Source organism: Athene noctua, chromosome 28 (assembly GCF_965140245.1).
Source record: "Athene noctua chromosome 28, bAthNoc1.hap1.1, whole genome shotgun sequence".
Classification (NCBI taxonomy): Eukaryota; Metazoa; Chordata; class Aves; order Strigiformes; family Strigidae; genus Athene; species Athene noctua.
In genome coordinates, this window is record NC_134064.1 from 4,015,980 (window position 1) to 4,038,435 (window position 22,456).

General features: G+C 41.6%; 1 protein-coding gene across 2 annotated transcripts in view; it reads right to left on the reverse strand.

The window, feature by feature from the left end:
• The window catches only part of DOCK5 (dedicator of cytokinesis 5), a 69,517-nt gene that overhangs the window by 23,291 nt on the left and 23,770 nt on the right, over nucleotides 1-22,456 (reverse strand). For both annotated transcript variants that reach the window (XM_074928737.1, XM_074928736.1), the window contains 21 exons: nucleotides 21,823-21,920; nucleotides 20,788-20,877; nucleotides 19,588-19,688; nucleotides 17,094-17,228; nucleotides 16,241-16,352; nucleotides 15,032-15,102; nucleotides 13,974-14,080; nucleotides 13,394-13,530; nucleotides 12,578-12,673; nucleotides 11,557-11,655; nucleotides 8,768-8,862; nucleotides 7,657-7,735; nucleotides 7,002-7,102; nucleotides 5,856-5,914; nucleotides 5,205-5,359; nucleotides 3,513-3,598; nucleotides 2,814-2,970; nucleotides 2,253-2,293; nucleotides 2,050-2,140; nucleotides 1,062-1,181; nucleotides 187-276 (listed from right to left, as the gene is read on the reverse strand). In XM_074928737.1, coding sequence (XP_074784838.1) covers nucleotides 187-276; nucleotides 1,062-1,181; nucleotides 2,050-2,140; nucleotides 2,253-2,293; nucleotides 2,814-2,970; nucleotides 3,513-3,598; nucleotides 5,205-5,359; nucleotides 5,856-5,914; nucleotides 7,002-7,102; nucleotides 7,657-7,735; nucleotides 8,768-8,862; nucleotides 11,557-11,655; nucleotides 12,578-12,673; nucleotides 13,394-13,530; nucleotides 13,974-14,080; nucleotides 15,032-15,102; nucleotides 16,241-16,352; nucleotides 17,094-17,228; nucleotides 19,588-19,688; nucleotides 20,788-20,877; nucleotides 21,823-21,920 — 2,120 coding nt within the window. The remainder of the gene's footprint in view (nucleotides 1-186; nucleotides 277-1,061; nucleotides 1,182-2,049; nucleotides 2,141-2,252; nucleotides 2,294-2,813; nucleotides 2,971-3,512; nucleotides 3,599-5,204; nucleotides 5,360-5,855; nucleotides 5,915-7,001; nucleotides 7,103-7,656; nucleotides 7,736-8,767; nucleotides 8,863-11,556; nucleotides 11,656-12,577; nucleotides 12,674-13,393; nucleotides 13,531-13,973; nucleotides 14,081-15,031; nucleotides 15,103-16,240; nucleotides 16,353-17,093; nucleotides 17,229-19,587; nucleotides 19,689-20,787; nucleotides 20,878-21,822; nucleotides 21,921-22,456) is intronic.

Here is a 22,456-nt window from a genome sequence, read left to right on the forward strand (position 1 = left end):
GGTCAAAACCACACACTTCAAAAAAAAAAATTATGAAAAAATTCTTCTAATATTAAGCTTTACAAAACCATGGGGGTTATGTTGGATTGTTTGTCTTTAACATAAATGTATTTGGGCTTATCCTGCTCAACAATATTAATTTAAGCAGTCAGCAGCCTGCTGAAAATGGAGGAAAAAAAATCTTACCAGGAGATTACCGAGTCCCTCATAATCAAAGACCTTGTTTTCATACATGTCAGCCAACTCTTTGCTTAGTTGAATGGCTTTTTCCCACATCTCCATGGAGGATGAAGGGAGGCAGGTGGGGGAAGAAGAGCACAAGCAAAATAAAAGACTCAGTTAAAAGCATTCATTACCACAGATAGGTAAACAAAAAATTCAGCTGATTTTAATTCAGGCAGTACTTTAATGCACTGCCAACTTTCCCCTCGACTCCACGCTGTACGTTTTTTGCCACAGCTATTATAGTTACACAGCTCTTTTGATTTGTAGATCTGAAAAGGATTTACAAAGCAAGGTTTCTATTGTTACTCCTGATAGGGAAAAAAACCTGAGGCACAAAGAGGTGGAAGGACATGTCTAAACAGCAAAGGAGAGAAGCCCAGGTGGTCCCCTCCTACACTAATACTTCATTCCCTGCATCAGGCTCCCTTGGGTTTGTCTCATTTAGAACCATCTACCCAATAGGCAGCTAACGCAAGTTCAGTATCAGCCAGACAAGCCGTGCCCACTGCAATGCCAAAAACCTGACCAAAGCCATTTACCCACAAAAAGAAAGGAAAACACTTCAGAGTTTTCTCATCTACTCAGTATCTTGAACAGGGTTATAATTTTTTAGATGCTCTTTGACTAACAAGGAAATAGAAGAATTCACACATGACCAGGACAACATGCCCTGCTCGTGGCCAGTACTGTGGTCCCTATCGAAAAGCCAGGCCTAAGCATCAAAGGCCTGTTAGGGAATCACACCTGCTTTTACCCTTGAAACCAACTTCAGCCAGCTACGGTCACCAAGCCAAGGATTTACCAGCGAGCTGTAAGAACACTGCAGAGAGACTCACTTTGCCCCGGTCAAAGAAGGAGATAATTTCTTGGTAGAGTTTCTCCTTGAGTTCCTGTTGTGAGTAGACGTAGTAGCTGTCCCTCTGGAGGAGGTGAGGGACACATGGCTTCTCGGACCACTGGTACAGAGGAAAAAAGGCAAAGTTGAAAGAACAGGAGCATTTTCAGAGTAACAAATCCTTACAGTGGCCAGCCTCACCTTCTGCAGGGACGCATTCGGGACAAATCCATCATCCGTGCAAAGGGAGAGCAAGGCAGTTTTGCAGTGATATAAGGAACATACACACAAACGCTGCATCTCAGCAGCACGGTTAGAGTAACAAGTAGCCAGTAAGCAGTGACTTCTTAAACCACTCCAGCCAGCTGCTCAGGAAAACATCAGATTATGCTCTCCCACTACACACGTAAGTAGCCAGAAAGCTTCTACATTAAAAGTTCATTTTAAATCAGTTTAAGAATTCATCTGAATTTTTTAAATTTTTTTTTTTAGTCATTTAAAAATCACTTTAAAATGTTACTACAAGTTTAATTATATCTGCGAAACTGGTGTGATTTTGGTTTAAGGTCTTATGTAGAGACACTAACGGAATGCATATGCTTTATTAATCTGTGGAAGACATGAAGAGATTGACAGATCCCAATTAAGATGGCTTAGGCTAATGCATTTTACACTGTTCACACAGAAGTGGGAAAAAACTGCACTATGATCCCAAACATGGACATTTTCTCCCGGCTCGCTACAGCACTCTGTTTCACCAAGAGTACATAACAAATTGATGCCAATAATGTTTTTGCTTTCATCCATTTAACTGCTGTGCAGTTTGCACAACTGTGAAGGTTCTTAGTGACCACCAGCAACCTAGGTAATGCAAAGTCACATTAAAAAAAAAATAAAAAACAAAGGTGAATTGTTTATTCTGAGCTGTTTACACTTCATTTAAAACCCATACCCTGACAGTGGATATTAAAATTGGCTTTAGCGGATACCTGGAGCAGCTCTGCGTGGAGGAGGAGAGTGTACGCTGCCTCTGTGAAGTTTTCACAGTCTGTGTGCAGGTCCCGGAGTTTATACAGATACCTAAATAAACAAAAAGCAATAGTTACTTGATGTGAATGAGTCCTGTATCAGTTTACAGAACACCAAGAGAAATAAAGGCTTCTCTACAGGTTTATGGAGGGAAACAGCCTACCTGATATAAATGTCCTCTCGTTTCTTTTCCTTATAAAAATTCTGCCGAGAATAGAAAAAAGTCAAACTTTTACAATGTAAAGCACCATGGATCTGCATAATCACCTCTAGACAGGCATCAGTTTTAGATATTTCAAAGACCTTTGCTGTCGTTTTTGCCTACTCAGGTGCATATATCCCTGCAACCATCCCTTTAATGTAAAGTGGGGCTACTATCACCTCTGGAAAAGTAAATCAAAGTGAGAAAGTGACTTGTCCAAAGTTATACAGGCTCTTCGGAGCGGAACAGGGACTTAAGCCCACATTTCCCAAACTATGAGCCCCTGTCTTTCAGGGCTTCAGATTACCATGTAGACAAGGACCAGCCACGTGACTTGGTTCTGGATTGTCCACCCTTCTACGTTTTATAGCTGGTGACCTGATTTGGGCCCATCATTAACTAGAAATGGTGTAAGAATTACTGAAAACCCTACCAAATACAACAACAACAAAAATCCTTCAGAATCCACAACAACCAGGTCAGTAAAGAAGCACCCGGATCCAAATCCAGCCTTCCCCATACCAGCACGTTGACAGTGCAGCTCATGCGGTTCTCCTTGCTTTCATCGTGCATGATGGTCCTGTAGTCCAGCAAGTTCTCTAGCAGGCTGCTGACCAGCAAAGCAAACATTTCTCCAGAAGAAGACAGATATTTATGCTTCCGACAGTGCTCCAGGAGGCTGCAGAGGTACCCACAGAGACAGAAGGGAACACTCAGGTACGTTCTGAGTGGTCGTAAGCAGAACTTGAGGATAAGTTACACAAAAGCCATTCAGCTAGCAGAGTCAAACACGTTTCCTGAACAGAGACTCTCACACAGATACCCAGGTCAGGCAGGTCAAAGTGTGTCATCTTGGTCAAAAACCTGGGTTCTACACTTGGTGCTAAAAAAAGGCTCTGATTTTGCTTTAACTCTGAGCCTGCTGTTCCCAAGCTTTTCCACTTACAACCCCCTTGCTCGTTTGGCTCCTGCCTCTAGGCTTTCATCTCCAAGTGCAGGGTAGTTGTGCAAGTTGCTGCTCCAGAACAAAAGCATCATTTTGAGGCAATCAGTCTCAGAATACCTCTATAGCATTAAGATCACTGTCAACTGCACCTTCTCACTCTTCACCAGAGTAATGAATTAGGGTTTCTTTGCATTAGAAAAATAGACAACTAAGCTGTAAAAAAACCAAAAAACCAAAAAAACCTCCACATTATTCACGTTCTTTATAAAACTTACAGTTTCTCCAGCAAAATCTTGTACTGCTCATCCCCTCGGCCACCCTCCACTTCCTGGTCCAGCTTGGTTATCAACTCATTTTCAAACTGAAAAAGCAAAAAAACCCGATCAAATAGACAGCAACTCTCACAGGTGTGGTCTGAAGATCAGCAATGCTTGTGGCTGGTGTTTCTGAACTGCCCTGCCATCAGACACGGGTTTTATAAGTCAAGCTAGAAGATGCTTTCATTGTTGGAGCAGAATAAAAATGGTTAAGAAGCCAAAATGACAAGATTGTAGTGAGGAAATACAAGTCCTCCCTCTCTCATCCTGCAGTCACTGGAGAGTCATGCACTGGGGTAACTCTTCCCCTTCTCCCCCACCCATCAGCAGCTCAGTTTTGCTAGGATGGAACAGCAGTCTAGCAGCCAGTTTATAGAATGGTCATTCACTCACCCTAAAGAAACTAAACTACCATCAGTTAAGGGCAATTCACAGCTCTCTGGCCATCATAAACCCTTGTGACTAGGAATTAAAGCTGCTTCCCTGATGCAAGAACCAAGCCCTGTGTGACTGTCTAGCCATGCAGATATGCCCTGTTATGTGCAAGCAGGTCAAGTACAGTCTCAGTTAGAACTGTAGCTAGTCTATAAATGCCACCGGAATGCAAAATCCATGCCACACACATCCCGCTTCCTCCTACCGATTCCAAAAACCCCCGAGACCCTGGGGCCAACCACACCAAAGACTGATGACCCCAAGGGAAGAACGAGCCCCTCTGCACACTGAAGCTGGGCCTAAGCTGGTGGGAGGATGGGGCTTAGGGAGACGCACGTCACATCTGACAACGCTCTGAAATGCCAAGGTGGCTGCCTTTTGGATGGATGGCTCTGACCCATCTCCTGGGAGAAGACTGTCTACAGCACAGCTACAGTGTCCCCTGCCTGCCAGTTCAGATGTTAATGTCTGATATCCCCAGAGGAAAGATGCAAGAATAAGTCCTTAGAAACCACAGTGAAACTTAACCTCAGGGCAAAAGCAAAGCTCCTCTTTTTCCTTCCTTACTTTCTGGTGCTTTCTCAGTAGCAATAAAAGGTAACTCCTGGAGAAATTAGCACAGGGTTGGAACTCAGGGATCCAGGTCCAGTTCCCTGCTCTGTCCTTTTACTTGTGTAGCCTCAAGCAAAGCGTGTCTGTCCTTTGTATGACTGTCCACCTTTCCAGAATGGCAGCATCAGTATTGTCGGATTGGTAGTTAACGAGGGACTAGTCAGTGTGTAAGCAACTACGTAGTCCTGACACCTGGCTGTGCAGCAGTTTTCTTCTACAGTAACTTACATTTACAGCCAAAGATCTGCCTTGAGGGGAATTTATATTGTTATTATAAATATAAATAGACATTAGGTTTTAGAGTACTCCCTTAGAGTCTCTAACTTGTTTCACAGTTAAGACATGGACATTCACACATCTACAAATGCAGAGAGGTACAAAACCAGAGGAATTCATTACTTATCAAAGTCATGCAAAGGTACAGTCAGGGACAGAACTGGAGTACCGACTCCTACACACCCCTTGACAATAACTCCCCAGTGTTTGGCACAGTGCTTGTGTGTGGGGAGTTTTTTGCTTGTTTTGTTTTTGTTAAAATGTTCTCTTCTGCTTGCCCAGTGCCTACTGTGGAACATCTGTACTGAAGATACCAGGCTCAATTACCATATGGAAGTTTCTGTTCCCACTGAAGTTAAACTCGCACTGCATCATATCAAAGAAGATGGGAATGGTAGCCTTCCGTAGCTCAGGCTCTGGGACCAGGGTTACCTCCAGGATTGGGCCTACCATTGCTGGAATGAATTTTATTTTGTGGCGACCTGCAAGAAATTCAAAGTCAGATACATCCTAATGGCAGGATTTGGATATCCAAATGTCTAAGCACATTATTCACATAAAGCAAAGACCATAAAATGCAGATATTCTGCTTAGAATGCACATTTTATGTGGATAATAGCTACTTAAGGTAGAATTAACATGTTACACAGCTCCAAAATTCAGGAATAGTCCAAGATAATAATTGAGCTGAATTGCATGCAATGTGGCAAATCACAAAGGCTCTCTGAAAAATTCTACTCCCGTCCTTCACATGGCAGAACATCCTTTATACGAAATCTAAGAAATTATCTCAGCAGCTGACATGAGAAAAGATTAGCTTTTGCAAACTACTCACAAAAGAAGAGATTTTGTGCACTGAAACAGCTGAACCTTGTGTGTTTCCCCGCATTAAACACGAGCAGCTTTTATAAAGAAATAAAGGATTTGAAACCCAGCTTGAGAGCTTTAATAAAAGATAATTCTTGAGCTGGAACTCACCCAGGTTATACCACATATCCCTTATTTTGAAGCCAATTTCTTTCCTCATGTCCCCATACCTAGAAAAAAAAAGTATTTAAGAAAGAAAAAGATGAAAAAGGCCTACGCATTGAAACTACGTTTGCAAAGATGCTGAGGAAATCTGATGGCAAACCCACAAAATCTATTACCGTCTCCTTAAAAAAACCCCACCACACACAAACCTGAATATGCTGGGCGTATATATCAAGGGGTCTCACAGACAATCTTCCTTACTAAGGGTCTACCAGGTAGTTCCTCAATATTAGATACGTTTGGTGGATGTTCACTTCATATTTTTTCTTCCCTACCCTGCCCAGCACTAATCCTCAATGCACAGAGAACAGCCACATGCCATTATGAGAGAAGACTGCAGACTCCCAGAGAGCTGAATAAAGCTGCAGCCCTGCTGCTTCATGAAATCCTACCCAGAATTTTGTTTTATTTGGTGTTTTTCCCTAAAGCTTTAACTGCTGACATCGAGAGAATGCAAAAATATTTAATTACCAGGCTTCTTAAAACTGTCATTATTGCAGAAAAAAAGAACAGCAACCATTAACTATGTAAGTCCTAACAAAATTCTGTGACAAGATCTACGAAGATATTTAGGTACTTGATACCAGCTAAATGCGGAAATAAAAGCTGCTCAGTGTCTTTGTGAATTTAGCCAAGTTAAAATTACTTGGCCGTAATACTAAAAATTGCTGCTTTTGGGTTCTGAACGCCTCGGAAGGGCTCTCGCTTTCAAAACAGAAAAAGCAAGGAGAGAGGACTAAGGAGTCACAGGGCTTTTAGGATCCTTTCTTACCTTCCTGAGGAATCACATAAGGTACTCTTTCAGAACTATGGCAAGTCTTCCATGACAGACTTTACAGTGGGAAAGAATCTTTTGGCAAGGTGCTTAAATTCAGCTCAAACAACTCAGGATCTGTCTGACCAGACTTAGACATCCACAATGTAAAGACCTGACATCTGTCCTCGTCTCCTCCCTTTATCATCATTCATTAATCAAGCAGTTCCATGGCATGCTTCCTCTCATTCTAAGGTTGTACAGGGTATGTCTGGAACAGTACAAATGAAGCTTCTTGAAAGCAGAAAGGCCTGGAAACCTTTTAAATGTAAACTCACTTCTTGATAATTTTGTTGCGTTTGGCTTGTGAGAAGGTCTCCAGCTGGAGGGACTCATGAGTAAGAAAGGCCACTGCCAAATGGAAATAGTTATTCCAGAGCTGTGGAAGAGAAACAAGGCTAAAATAGGAGAAGACAAAGGAAAAGCACTAACTAGCACAACAGAGCTCCAGAGCCCCAAATGCTGCGGTGTCCCAGGTCAGTGTGAATGAGGAAGGTACCAACAGTGAGCTGGAGATGATCTGTGTTCTCAGGTGCAGCAGGCAAGCCAGAAGCCTACAGCAACTTAAAATTTCTCACTCTTTTTAGCTTGCACTTTCCAACTAAACGAAATGACAGCGGGTACACCCATACAGTATTTTGTTCTTAGCTAGTCAAGCACAAACCAGCTACAGTCAGCACGCTGCTCAACTTGACCTTGTAAAGCCTGCAGCCGTTTTATTCGCTTGCAACTTATTGCTGTCCTAACCACAGTTCTGTAATTCAGAACTGCTTTGCATTCTGCTGCTTCTCCATAAAAGACTACAGACATTTTCTACAGGGATGCTCCATATCAGCAGATTTATTAACGGTGGGATTTGTTTGTTCTTCCTGCCTTTGAGGACTGGGGTCCGTAAGAAAATCCAGAAAAAAAAAAAAAAAAGGAACTAATTACCTGGAGTTCAAAATTTGTTTCATCCAGAAAGAAACGGTTGAGTACAGAGGTAAATTGGTTCACTGCCCGGAGGAAAACCCTGGAAGAAATAAAAACATCAAATAAAAGATGGCTCTTGAAAAAATAACATTGCAGTTCTGGGTTTACGAGTCCTACATGTAAGCTCAGAAGACAAGAACAGATGCTCCCAAACGAGGCAGCTATTCCTCTAGAATGCTACTTCACCTCCTTCCCAGTAGAGAGACATCCAGGGAAGTTATTCTTCTGTTTCTGAACAAAAGAAACCTTGACCGGAGGTGGATGAAAAAACCAAACACTTTTTGGGCCATCCAACCTCCCTGGCAGTGCAGCATCACTCCAGACAGTAGCTTCCCTTAAGTTGAGCCTATCCTCAGCACTGAAGCATTCAGGAACCCTCCACTTTCATGTCCTCCTCCACGCTGCTTCCCCTACGACACAGCGGAGCTACGCTGCCTCCATTCTGAAGATGACCTGCATGACTGTGCCATGCAAGCAGGAGTCACACGCTTGTTGTTTCTTCATCCTGTTCCCCGGTTCTGCTGATACCACCCGTGAGAATGTTAAACTCACCGGCGTGGTGGATGGCAGGTTTAGGCCAGGCTTTGCTACCCAGCACAGCCAAAGCCATTCCAGCGGTAGAGGCTGAGGAGAGACTGACTCACACAAGGCCAAACAAAGTCCACAACAGAATACAGAAATGAATCTGAGTAGTTCTGCCTTACAGGAGAGCACACTAAACCCTAGACCACACTTATGTCCAACTCTAGCCTTACGTTTGCCATGTGATTGCCCCAGAATTAAACCGGAAAGGCTTTTCTGATTTATGCTGCACTCTCCAGCAGATAAGTGGATGACAGACTGCATGATGTGTGCCTTTAGGCAGGAGAAGAAAGATTTCCAGTTCCAACAACAGAAACATGCATGCGCTACAATTTACTGAAATCTAATTTAAATCACTCTGAAACTGTAAAAGAAAATAAGGCATGTAACTCCAGTGATTTTCAAGCCTGCTTGTGTGAGTCACCCTCCTTTCAGAACCAGAAAGGCTCCAAAAAACCAGCAAAAACTTAAAATAGCAGCAACTATATACCTGCTCTGCATCATATTCATGACCATCCAGTCAGCTGCATAGACATTTTTTCCAATCAGATCCTTAAACATAATGAATGTTTCCATCAGGAAGTCCTGTTGGAAAAATAAAAACCACAGCCCATCAAGCTGAATCCGTTAGTCTTATATCCACATGAAAATATAAGAAAATGCAAATGTTTGCAATTGCCCTGATTAATGACTGCATTGATTAGCAATCAATACACTGTACCTCCTAAAAATGATCTCCTATTGTGTGGGTATATTCCGATAACTGAATTATTTCTGACATCTCATCCATTCAATTACAGAAGGAGAAATAATTCCAGAGAGCATGTTGATCTGTTTAATTAAATCTGTCTTTACTGTTTTGAATTAAGCTGCCTTGTAGGGAGTTCTGGTGCACAAGCTGGATTAAAAAGCAAAACCAATATTCCAAGGACTTGTTTCCAAATGTCTGAATGGCGACAGCGTAACAGCCCTATGCAGGATCTTCTACAAAGGTAGCAGTTATCATGTATTTTCACTTCCCCGATCAGCTAAGTCTTTTCCGGTCCAGTTTAAGAAGGATAGTGAAAGAGAGGTAGTGAACATGGCAACAGACACGTGGTTTAGAACATTACTGCAGAAAATACACTTTTTGCACAGACACTAACTGCTTTTTGCACAAACTGCTCCAAACAAAGCTATGTCACACCTTAAGACTTCCACAAGGCAAGGTTGAATCGTACAAAAAGAAAAAAGGAAAAGCAAAAAGAAGAGAGATGAGCAAAGAAGGTAATATCAAGAATATTGATCTCTATATTGTGGTCTCTGCAGATATGAATGCTACCTATGAGCATTTAAATGGATTCTACAAAGACAGCACATTAGCATTCAAAAATGAGAGGGACATAAAGAAGGTCACATGAGAAATCACCACCTTGCAAAGATCACAGCAAAAAAAAGCCATTCTGTTGAGCTGAACAGCTTGCTCTAAAGAACTGGCAAGTGACATCAATGTAGAGGGAGAAATGGGCAGTTGGTGCTGCCTCAGTAAAAATCCTTTAGGCATTATTAAATCAGAGCTTGATGGAAGGGTTTGGACTTGACACGGGGCACCTTGAAGGTATGAATTAACTTATAAGTGTTAAACCAACCATGCAACGGTGCAATGCCAGGGCTGAAAATACCAAAGCAAATAAAAACCAACAAGAAACAACAAAAATAAAAACAATTACTGCAGTAAAACAAAATGCAATGTTCTATTGGTATTAACAGCTTCACCACCACAAACACGGGCTTGCTTCTGTAGATTTAAGGATTTCTAAAAATTAGATTACAAATGGTCATCTTCATTCAGTATCTGTTTAAATGATATGCAGGTAGTTTTATTGGTTATATAATTCACTCTCTTGATATGTCTTCATATAGAAGCTTTACGTGTACACACAGAAATACAGAAGAACTATTTGAGTCAGAAGATGCAGAACTATATGATAAAACAAGACATCTTCAACTTGAAAGCTGAGCTTCAATCAGAAGTTTATAATTCAGGAAAGCTTTCAAGCACGTGCTTAACCTGACGTTGAACTTAAGTTATGACGGTCTCCTACTACCTCAACTGCACTTCAGGAAGAAAGTTCTGAATTAAGGCCCACTCAACATAAAATTTGTTTAAATTCTGCCTGGAATTCACCTTTTTACAAAATCTATTGAATCTGCCTTCCTGGCACCCTTCTTCCTCAGACACAGTACGTCTATATAACCCTGCTGAAAAGCTTTTCACTCATTTACTGATGAACAACTGGCAGCATTCCTGAATCTACTTGATTTTGGTTTTAATTCCTTCACAAAAACTTATTTGGGTAATATAAAAAGCAATTCAAAAACTAGATGATGGATGCTCTCTACAGACAATGCAGCCGATGGCCTTTTCGATGCAGACGTGACAGAAATGTGTGTGTCCTGTAGATGGCCACGTTGCTCAACAGATTGCAAGGAATTCCAACTGCACAAGGGAAAGAGAGATCACCTTGCCATCCAAAATGAATTACCAGCACCTTCTTGTGGGTTTTGATCTGGCTTTACAACTCCAGGCTCTTCTCCAGCCAGTACTTAAATACGCAAATAAATAAAAGCAAAACAAGGAGTATGGGGACAAAAAAAGCCAGAACAGTTGCTGTGTCATGCTTCAGAGACTTGCATAAATACTGGGTTTGGTTCTGTCTTTTCCGGGCGGTTTGGAGAAAAATCTGGACACAGCTGCTAATTCTAAGGGCCTCAGAAAAAAACCTCAAACATTATGTTTCACTTGGTTTCATACTGAAAATCTTTGGGGACATGAATTGTACACAGTTTTGAACATGGAAGGAACTATTTGCATTGCTGTCCACTAAAGTAAGATTAAAGCATTTAATTAAACTCTGGAGGAGAGTAAAGAATTAGAAGAGGATCACAAAGAGAGAGTGAAAGCAAGAGAGGGGAAAATGCTTTTCCTTTTCATCTTCATTCACTCTTCTCGTCCCTGATTTTTTACTTGCACAGACTTAAATAGTCATTAAACATGTTTTTACCCAATGCTACAAATGCTATTCTCAGGCTCTACTAAGTCAGCAACATCCACTGTGTGTACCCAGCAGGGGTGATGTGAATATATCCCCAGTGGCTGTGGCGTTAGGTGCCTGTAAGTCACTGCTGATGAACACAGCATAATCACTCCAAACTGAATACAGCAACTTGAAATGACCTTTCAGAAGCAAAGTGTAATTCTTTATGGACTGAGCTAATCCCCCAGCCAGGCTGACTTACAATAATGTCCTGCCTGGTTTTGAAAGTATTGATGTAATGGTTGTAATGGGAATCATCCATCTGCCTCAGGATGGCTGTCATGCAGGCCACAAAAATACCCTAGGATAGGAAAAACAAAACATATGATTATTTTCCTGTATTAAGAACTCTAAGGTTGAGGTGTGGCAGATGCTTTCAGAGTTCTGCCTACTCAAATATCACTGATCACAATCCAGATTATCCATGTCCTTACATCAGTCTGTGTGACTGTTTAGTCCTCTACCCCAAACCAGTCAAGACTTCCTAAATTTCAGGTAGGAAGTCTTGGTTTAGCTGTCTTTCTCCCCAGGGATCACAGTTTGCAAGAAAAACACCTCCTCCAAACAATGGAACATATATATATGTATACAAACCACTCCATCATGTCTTAAAGGTCTTTTCCAACTTAAATGATTATAGAATTTTATCATTTACTATGGCCAACTGTAATTCTCAGGGCAAACATACTGGTAATAGCATTAACTTGACCTTTGATTTATCAAAAATAAGATATCTCTATGTACACCAAGCTCCTGATTTTTCCATCATTCTGTACATGAAGTACAGGGCAAATTAAAACCTATCAACTTGCTTATACCTTCTAAGATGCCACTCAGTAGTCAGAAATGCCCCTTAGAGATGCCTCATCCTTCAGCATTTAATCCTGTTCAGCCAAGGTGGCCAAAGAGCATTTTTTCAGCAAAGAGTCCTTGTGTATTAGAAACTGCACCGAAACCAAATTCTCCGTGCACAAAGGCCCAAAGGAACTAGAAATCACAGACAACTGTGATTCAGTTCAAACTGCTGCTGGAGCAGGACTATTTGTATCCTAATACCTGGTCTCAGAAAACCACCAAAATCCATGTTTTAGTGACACAGAAGCCCTGCAGGAAACGGAAAGATGATTTCATAAACCACTGCTACACACTGAAATCTCCCAGGAGAATAAATTCCACTATAACAAATGGTAGTGTAATAACCAAAGCAAGTAAAAGGCTCTCACAATGTGTGGAGACTGTCTGCTCATTCCAATCACTGTGCGGTTTATTCTCCTTAGCAGGCGTTCCATGATCAGCTTGATGTGGTCAGCAGTGGGACCCTGGGGACATCCAATAAGGGAAGTCGGAGACAATTCTTAATGTATACTGTTCTACAGAGTGCTCCCTGTGTGGGAGGACTGCCCTGACAGTGGTTAATTGTTATCAGAGGATGTAGAAAAGGAGATTTAAACCACATGAGCAATCGATTCAAATACTCTAGGTATACATTTGGTGGATAACTAGCATAATTGATCTACAGCAGCTTCATTAGCTCATCCTGGCATAGCTAAACCAAAGCTGGTGCTTTGATTTGGCTTAGTTTTCCCTGAACAGCTCTTCAGTTCAAACTACTCTTTTCAGAGCAACTTAGAATCAATTTCCGTCACTAATGTGGCGAGTACTATTCTCCTGACTGAATAATGATTGTTGTCCCTATTTCATAGCAGAGAAAATGAGAAACCAAATACTTTTATGACTTGCTCCAAATAATTCAACAAGCTACCAAAGTAGCTGGGAATAACATTTTGGTCCCTGGAAAGGAAAGCAATTGCTTTTTGTACTGTAGTGATAACCACTAATTCAACCTTTCATGGCTCCCTTTTAGACACAGCTACTTTATGTGCAAAGAGATTCAGAGAAGTCTACAGCAATGCAACACAATTTCTGCAAAACGTCAGAACTTGGTAATTCTTTAAAGCATAAGCTGAGAACTTTTCTTTGCCATAACTTCTCGAAAGAAGAATTAACCTTAATTTGCACCCTTGACAGTTCATGCTCACCACATCTTTCCGATCCAGGACTTCGAGAACATTGCTAAGTAGCTGTGAGCAGGCCTCATGGTCAGGCTTGTTTGAATTGTCATCCAACTGGCCACTTAGCTGATCTATTAGCAGTGGCAGAAGAGCATCTCTGCATTCTAAAAAAGGAAACAGAGCACCACATCTTGTTGGCCTCAGGAAGTTCTTCAGCATTCAGCATACAGGGGTACCACATATTAGCTTTCTGCTCATAACTTTACCTTGGACACCAAAACACGCTTAAATCCGCTTGAGTTATCACTAACAGGCTAGAGAGAGTCATAAATAACCTGTAATTATATGTATTGCATCAAACAGTGCACTCTCACCTTCTGCCTCCTTCCAAATCAACACACTGGATCAGGATCCTACAGTATCAGGCGTTGTATAAAGACTCAACAGCAAAGAAATTTCAGTTTTTCCATGACAAGGAATATTTCTAAAGATGGATTTAACGGTAGACCACCACTGATGACTGACAGACACTGACCTTGAAAGATATTTTTGTTTTTAAGGGTGTGTGGCCCCAGGCAGCATCTAGAGACACCAATTTGCTACTTACCAGACTGTTTAAACAGGTCACTCTCCACTATCTTGGTCATGCAGTTCAGCTTCTGTCGAACTAACTGGTTGTCAGGAATACTTTGGATAAACTTGCTGAACAGTTCACTAGTGTAAAAACCACAAAGGAAGCAGATGATCAGCATTTCCACCCAACATGATTCCATCCTACACTTACACTGTCCTGCACAACCGGGTGTTCTGTCACCGTGTGGCACCTGCAGGTGGTCTCCAGGCAAGTTATGAGGGAGCCCTAACTTATTTTCAAGAAATTTTGCACAGGACTTTTACTAAACCGGAACAGTATTAGGAAACTTCAGGCTCAAACCTATTAAACTGAAGCTTGCGACCCAAGACATGCTAGATACATCACAAGAGCTTACAAATAGTCAATGCTATCTGCCCTCCAGTGCCAGCGTAAGATAATCATACTTACTTTCATCCAGAATGAAAGCAGAATTTTGCAAAGCCTCAGCAGACCACTGCTGAAACTTGAAATACTGCTCTACACAACGGCAAGAGCATATCCTTCCAGATGCCCCTTTCATCAAGAGTGATGACTCATTTCAATCTGAGATTCCATTAAATTAAATTCTGTTTGCTGTCTGTCTAGTGTTTATGAGGAAATTATTTGTGTCAGAACAAGAAGGCATGGTTGGGAGGTTCTGGGCAAAGTTGTGAGCACCAAAGAACAGAAATCCACACAGTGTTGTGAATTTCCCGAATAAATACAACTTTCGTTTTCCTGACCAAGGCCATGTCCTTGTCACACATTTTGGTTTAGAACTGGTGGAAACTTGCATTTCAAGATATCACTCCCCAGTCCTCAAATTTTGGTTTTCAGTAAAATCTCAAAGTGCCTCAGAGCGAGCAGTGAGATGCACAGATTCCTCTGCACTAAACTGACTTCCCTTAAAGCCCTGCAAGCACTTCCTCAAATTCATGCACAGTGTGTGCATCGTCGTGTCAGAATCAGAGTGGCTATTTTTAGGAAAGTTTCCAAAATTCTTCCCAACAGACGAGCTGGGTTTAGAGGACAAACAAACTTAATATGGTTACCTGAGCTCAACAGGCTCAAATACTAGTTTGACATCATTTATGATGCTTGGCAAATACTTTAAAGCTGCACCCTGCAAGAAAAAAAAACAAAAACAAGGACATAAAACACACATGGAAACTGAGTTAGTTCATTCTAAAAGGGTATAAAGTCTCAACAACAATGCCCATAGCTCACATGGCAAATCTAGTTTTTGTCAAGAGCAAATACGCAGACACCTGTAGCAAACTGGCTTAAGATTAAATTTATGAATCCAGAGAGCCTCCAGCAACCACACATCTGCAGTGCAGAGCGGAAAAGGTGAAGGAGGAAGGATTCATAGCCAAGTTTTTTTTCTTTATTTTTTGCAAACATCCTGCAGTTCCAGGGATTAAGCTCCTTATAGCCTGACATGAAAAGCACTAGTCAGTTAAACTGGCTCAGTGTTCTACATACTTCAGCATGTCCGTGTACACAGCAGTAAGTTATCTAGGTAGTAACATCCAGACAACTGAGTGCAACAGCAACTAAAGGTCCCTCTGTGATGTTCTATGGCTGCTGCCAGCAGGTGTTCTGACTGCATGAGAATCAGAGCCAGGCTTTAAATCACTAGTTAGAAGTTTAGAATCAATCTTTCCTTCAAACAGAGAAAAGCATGTTGGCTAGAAGAATTGAAATGAAGAAAGCAATCTCAAGGCCTCATCGCCTTCAGCAATTTAGTAGCCTCACTGCATGGCTGCTCTGCTCTTCCTCAGATCTTAAACAAAAGGGTCATAAATCCAGTTGACACTGGAAAAACAAGTATAAAAAAAAATCTGAGATACGTTTAGAAACCATTTACTTTGTCATTACTCCCATTCCCAACATTACATTGATTTTTGCAGTAGTTTAACATTTCTATCTCCATCACCCTCAAGCTTGGTGTTACTGGTTGAAGTGTCTTCCTCACTGCAGTAGATTACACCTTCACTGGTTCTTAGCTTTCATCCTAGCAGATGTTGAAGGGTTTTCTGCAAAGCCACAGCTCTCATCTTTATTTGATAAACTTTGGAGTTTAAATATTCCTTTCCTGCTACACACAGTTGAAGAAAAGAGACGTTCAGAGGTGGTGTGACTCATGTGCATGGGTTTTATGTGCCTCAAAGCTTGTCCCTTTTTCTACCCTCCCCCCCCCCGGACTGTATCAGTTGATCTAATAAAAGATATTACCTCTCCCTGAAAATTATGCCTACCTTAATCTTGACAGCCTCCTCTAAAGGCCGGTCCATGAGGACATTGAAGGAGAGGAACAGCTTGCGTATTGCATCATTAAATTCATTCCCATCTTCACTTTTCCCATAAAAACTACAAAGAACAGAAAGAGCTGGTTTTACACATAAATCTAGGCTAACCGTGTCATAGTAGTTGAAATACGATTTTATCCCGTGGAACAACATTTTACTGCAATCTCCTTCCACAAAGACATAAATGTAAAAACGGCATCAGGGATTCTGCAGTAACTTCCTGCTGTAATCTGTTATAAGGAAAAAGCTGCACTTTGGAAACTGCCATTGCATCAAATTCTGCTTGCGTTCCAAGAACCAAGTAGCTCATTCTGTATTAAATAAAAAAGCCAGAATGAACACGAGGAAAGGATTCCAAACATTCACCCTAAATCTCTGAAAACGTATTCTGAGGCTATGGTAAACCACTGTCATTGACCATACCCTAAGGGGACAACATGTCATCCTCACCTCACTGAACAAGTAACCATGTGTGCATTCGCTTCTTAAAGTTTCTTAAAATGAGGAAGTCATTCCCCGTTTTAACTTCTTAATAAATAACGGGTTCCTTTTCAGCACTACCACACAGTGCTTATAGCATGCTATGGGTGACTGGAAGGATTCTCCTCTTCAAATCAGCAATTTCAATTTTTACTCAACTTATTTGCTCCAGCTGTAGCCAAAAAGGCAGAAAGATACTCCTCTTAATAGTTCAAGGATAGAGGATATGCTGAAAGAATATATCCTCCAGTGGTATTGACTGGAAGTAACTCTCACTGACTGCCAAAAGGAGATACAAGGATGGCAGTGACCTTGGTCTCACCTCAGGTACAGTATTCGTGACTGAACAATGAACCGGAATAGGTACTTCAAGGCTTTCAGAGCAGCAAACAGCAATTCTGTCTTGCTGGAGTCATCAGCATTTCCCACATAACAGTTCAGTACTTTGGTGAGTTTCCTTTAGAAATAACACAAAAAAGGAGAATAAATATAGACACAGTTGCGTTTCTGTGGAAGCTCAGCTTCCTTATGCCAGAGAGGAACTACAGTCTAATAAACAGGTATCGGACAGGGGTTCCTCTTCACAGCCTATTTCCTTCTGAAACCTTTGGCTTCATGGGATGCCAGATTTTCATAACCGGTTCACGAATTCTCAGAAAAGGCTACAAATTCGTCTACACATTCCAGCTTCTTGAGCCGCTTTTTTTTTTTTCCCCTAAAATGAAGTGCTCAGGAAGCTGGAAAACCTATTACTGAGAGTGGACTGACACCTTCACACGTTAGCAACTCCCACGTGTGGAGCACAAAGTTCTTCCGAAGCAATATTGAGCGCTCTGAGAGCTGTGAGCAGAAGCTGCATAAACACATTGGTGAGTATTTGCTGTCTAGTCTCTGCTGAATCAGATCACGACCCGTGCGTGCTACGGCAGCTAATATTCAGGGAAAATCCTCTTCATTAAACAACTCACAGCACCCAAAGCGGTGCGTGAGCGATGGCCAAGTGTAAAACAGCTCTTGCGCTTGCTTGCTCTGTTTGCCACACTCCCAGCATCCAACGCCCTGCTTGGTCAAATTCTGGCACATGGAGCACATGAAAGACACTATATAACATCACAGTCCACTTGGCATTATGCAGATATCACACTGTTAAGCTCAGCTGAAAAGAAAGGCAAGGGAAGAACAAAGCTAAAATACAGGGTGCTCGTTAATCAAAGAAATTTATTTATAGTGAAGAGAAATAAGAATGATGATTTTACCACAGGTTACAGGGAAGAAGGAAGGGAAATCATATGCAAGCAGTGATTGTGTGGCCAGGGCAGGGAAGAAGAAATCAATCCAGGAGATGGGGACGCGAGAGCTTTGCGGAATTGTGTTTCCTCACAGAACTACCTTTAGGCTGACAGTCACCAAAAGAAGCTGAATACTCAGGACTAGGAATTCATGCTCATCAGTAAAAGTAAGAATAGACTTAGAGGGGAAAAGGAGTTTGGTTTCTGCTTTTGCCCTCCCTACTGGCCTCAGTTTTAACGTTTTAGTTGCCTGTTACCATGAGGGGAATGACCTTTAGGTTGAGGGGCACCAGATGAAGGAACTGAAAGTCAGGAGATCCTGGTGCTATTCCTGGCTTCTCCACCACCTTTCTGGGTATCCTTGGCCACGTAAGCTGTGACTAGCTACAGCACTTCAACAAATGCCTCATTTTTAAGCACATGAAGCCAACTAAATTTTCACACGTACCTAAATAAATTCTGCACGTCAGCTCTTCCTTCCCTGATAAAATAGGACTAAAGATTGTGACCGGAATTTTTTAAACTGCTTTGAGTTCAACAGATAAAAATGCTACAGGGAAACAGAATTACTCTCACTGTCCATACCCACACATCCAAAAGCAAAGAATTGCAAATTTCTTCTGAACCAATGACAGTCTATGTGAGGGAGTTTCAGTACTAAGTGTAATCTCGTGTAACCTGCACGTTTAAACCTCACCGTGACATTTAATCCTTTTCTGAAGTCTGTGGCCTGCTCAACCTGCTTGGCTGTAGGCAGAGAGTGGAGGTGAACACCACTCTTACCTCTGCTACCATCAACCACAGCATTGCTCTTCTTATTTCAGCCACACATGGTTCTGCTTCTGCCCACCATAACCCTAAAACTGTAGCCCAGAGTACAAAGTATACAGACTATTTCAAACTTTCCTCTGCTCAAAGTACTTTTGGGGTGGGGTGGACTGAAAGATTGAAGCAGCTACTGGCAAGACAAAAGAGTTCCATAAGGAGCAATACCTAACAGACCAGATTTCTTATGAATCTGTGTTCCTTCATCAATTCCCCCACATACCAACTTATGATATTTTCTGTTGTCTTCTGCATATACCCATAACCACCATCCCTACCGTGCCCCACCAGACTTCTACAGCAATACTAGACCAAAGCACTCAAAAGTTGTAAGGCAGAGATGTACACAGACTAACCTCATTAAACCCATTTTCTATAGGAAATCAATCATGTAAAAACATGAAGATGTTTTTACAACACAAACACACACAGAGAGAGGACTACAGGTCAAAAGAGAGCCTGAATCACAAAGTCTCACACGTGTTTCTCCGTGACAGCAGTTTCCTTACAGAAAAAATTCTTTAAACAAACTTTTTAAAGGGTAAAGGGGTAATTACAGGGTTTCTTTCTCCTGAAAGCAGAGAAGAATCAGGCAGAACACTCTTGTCTGGTCTATGCTGCCTTTATCCCATTGGTTTACTGAGAGGATCATGAGACGCCGTCTGAGCGACAGCCCGTGGGTCTGTGGTGACCAATACTTACACGTACGCCAGGGTCGCACTGAAGTGCTTGTAAATATAAGTTTCAAGTACAGGGTTGAAATGCTGGAACTTGATGTCTCCGATCAAAGAAATAATAAATACCTGCCAAAAATTCAAAAGGAAACAGATGTACAGAGCTGTACAACCTCTAACTAACTCGAACAGAACACAGTCTCTAATTGCATGTCATTTATTTTGCTGGGGCATCGTTTTTTGTTTGGTTTTCTAACAGCATTAGTGTTATTCATATTCTAATAGTGACTAAATACTGTGGGGTGTGCAGCTACCTCATTGCTCAGAGGGAAGGTAGGTCATAGCAGCATTTCGATTGAAAATCTTAAGAGATAAAAGGGAGCTACTTCTCAAAGCAGCAGCAGTGATAGAGGAAACAGCATTATTCACAGTCTTTATGTGACACTGTCGTTACACAGGCAGAGAGCTGCTGAAAGCCATTTTTCAAAGCTAAAAAATGATGCTTTTCAAGCTAGAACCTGAGATTCTGATGATTTATATACTCCCAGCAAACATTCAGGCCTGTTACTAAAACGACATGTAGGACATTCTGTCCTCCTGTGTTCACTCCTCCGACCAGTGTCAGCTGGATACATCTGACTTCTTATTTCTTCCTGAACTGCCAAGCAGGTATTGGTGGATCAGCACGAAGCACGCAGCCTTGTTACTGCACTGCTCACCAACGCCAGAGCCTTTCACACACATACTAAGCAGGCTCTCCAAAGAAGTAGAAAACTCCTTGTGAACTCTTTTACTCATTACAATCCTTCCGTAAGGGTTCAGAGGAGCAGCCATCCCCACTGCCTAAGGACTGGCCTAGGATTAGGGTGCACAGGTTCCACTCCCACCACAGCCACAAATCCTCCACCACCACGACCCTGAACTAATCATTTCACTTTGCGCTTCAGCTAGATAATATGGCTTTTCTCTTCTGTAAACTGCCTTAATGTAAGAAGTTACCTGAAGAAATTACTATAAATTATGTGACGTTTATCACTGTTCTCACTGTGGTTACTAAAATGCTCAATGTGTATCTCAGTCTTAGCTCCTGAAAATGCCTGGAGAAGTGTTTAAATATTTATTTCTCAGAGCAAAATACCAACCACTCATTGAAAGGAAGCACCAGGAACAGACTGAAAATGTGGCTGAAAAAAGAATACTCTAAATTCACAAAAGAAGACTCACTCACCAGTGCATCAAACACAAGGAAGTCATAGGTTTCATTTTCTGACATTTCCATCATTATATTGAAAAGTGCATCAAGGGTGTCTTGCAAAAACTAGAGGGGAAAAAGAACAGTAAAAGGGTGGAAAGAGATGACTACTTCTGGACTCCTGCATGAGAGCCTACTCTTTTGGATCACTTTTCTCTTTGCAGACTAGCCCAGCTGAACCGTAAGAGCTGCCCATGAAAGAACATTTTAAAAAGGATCTTAGTCCTCTATTTATTCACATGCTTGTCATGACCATCACACACTTCTCCCTCACTAAAGCAAGGAAGTTCTTTGCTTATCAGCTCCACCTTTCTGTTCTATTTATCTTTTTATCTAGCAAGAGACCTAGTGAATACACTTAATTCTGTCCACATAGTTTAAGTTTGCAGTGGGCCAAATCAACCACATATACTGTACTAAGGCACGACATTTTACATAAAGACTGGTCTGCAATGACACAGCATTTACTTCAGCAGTTGTTCAGCCATTAAGTAAATCCATGACCTTGCATAATGCCAGAAGATCTGCACTTGGAACCACAGATGTCTTACTACTAAACCCTCCAGCAGACCATTTTCTGTGGCATTTCTCCACATTTCAGGTCTGCTGCCCATGGTACTCTGACTATAAGCTCTTTGGCCCTTCTCTGCACTCTGTTCCTAGACCCACAGCAAGTCCCTATTCACAAAGGAGACCCAGAGCCACTACTGAAAATTAAAAATTAGGCTTTGAATGTAGCATCTATTTCGTAAGGATACAGGGGGAAATAAAGTCACCGCTATCTCCCTGATGCTGGTAACATTTAACTTCTGTAACTCTGGGGAATTCCACTCATGAGAGCTCCTAGGGCAAAGTATAGCTTTTGCTCTCCTGTTGCTGAGCAGCTAGCAGAGCTCTCCTAGCCTGTAACAGAGAGCTTTTGGGTACAGTCCAGTTACAACCCTCCAAGGTCATCATCAAGCACATACATAAGTGTCTGCATAACAAGGAGATTCAGGTCTCCATGCATACCTTGACAATTTCTCCTCCTTCCACCTCCATGAGCTTCCTCAGGTTGTGAGCTATGTTCTGAGAGTTAGAACGCCAGTTCAACAAACCCAGCAGGTCAACTACCAAGGACAGAACATCAGCAATTAGAAACAGATTACAACAACACAGCTGACGTAATGGCCGCAGAACAATACAGAACAAGCACTAGAGGTTATTTTTAGAATCAGCTTACACAGAAAAGTCACACTGATGTACAGATTACCACCTTGAGATGGTTCTTTTGTCTTGGCAAGAAAGTTAATTTTGGTGTAATTTGATAACGTAAGGTAGACAATTTTGCAGGCTTCTCATTCACTCAAGAGAAGGAATCTCAAGCTAGGAATTTTATGTTGTGCATGACTTTTCTTACTAATGCTTGTGTTTACTTTAGAGCAGCCTCTTGGCGATGGTTCTTAAAATTGAAACCTCTTGTATAAATGGTATTAAGCTGCAGAGCTATTTGTCACAGTTCTGGGACACTCCAGGACCTCGGGTTTCATCACAAACTACAGTCATACGAGTCTGGCAGGTTTCACACACATCTGCCATGTTAATGAAATATGTACATATCATCTCCGTTGTGAAACTAAATTAATTTACTACCTTCAGATGTAAG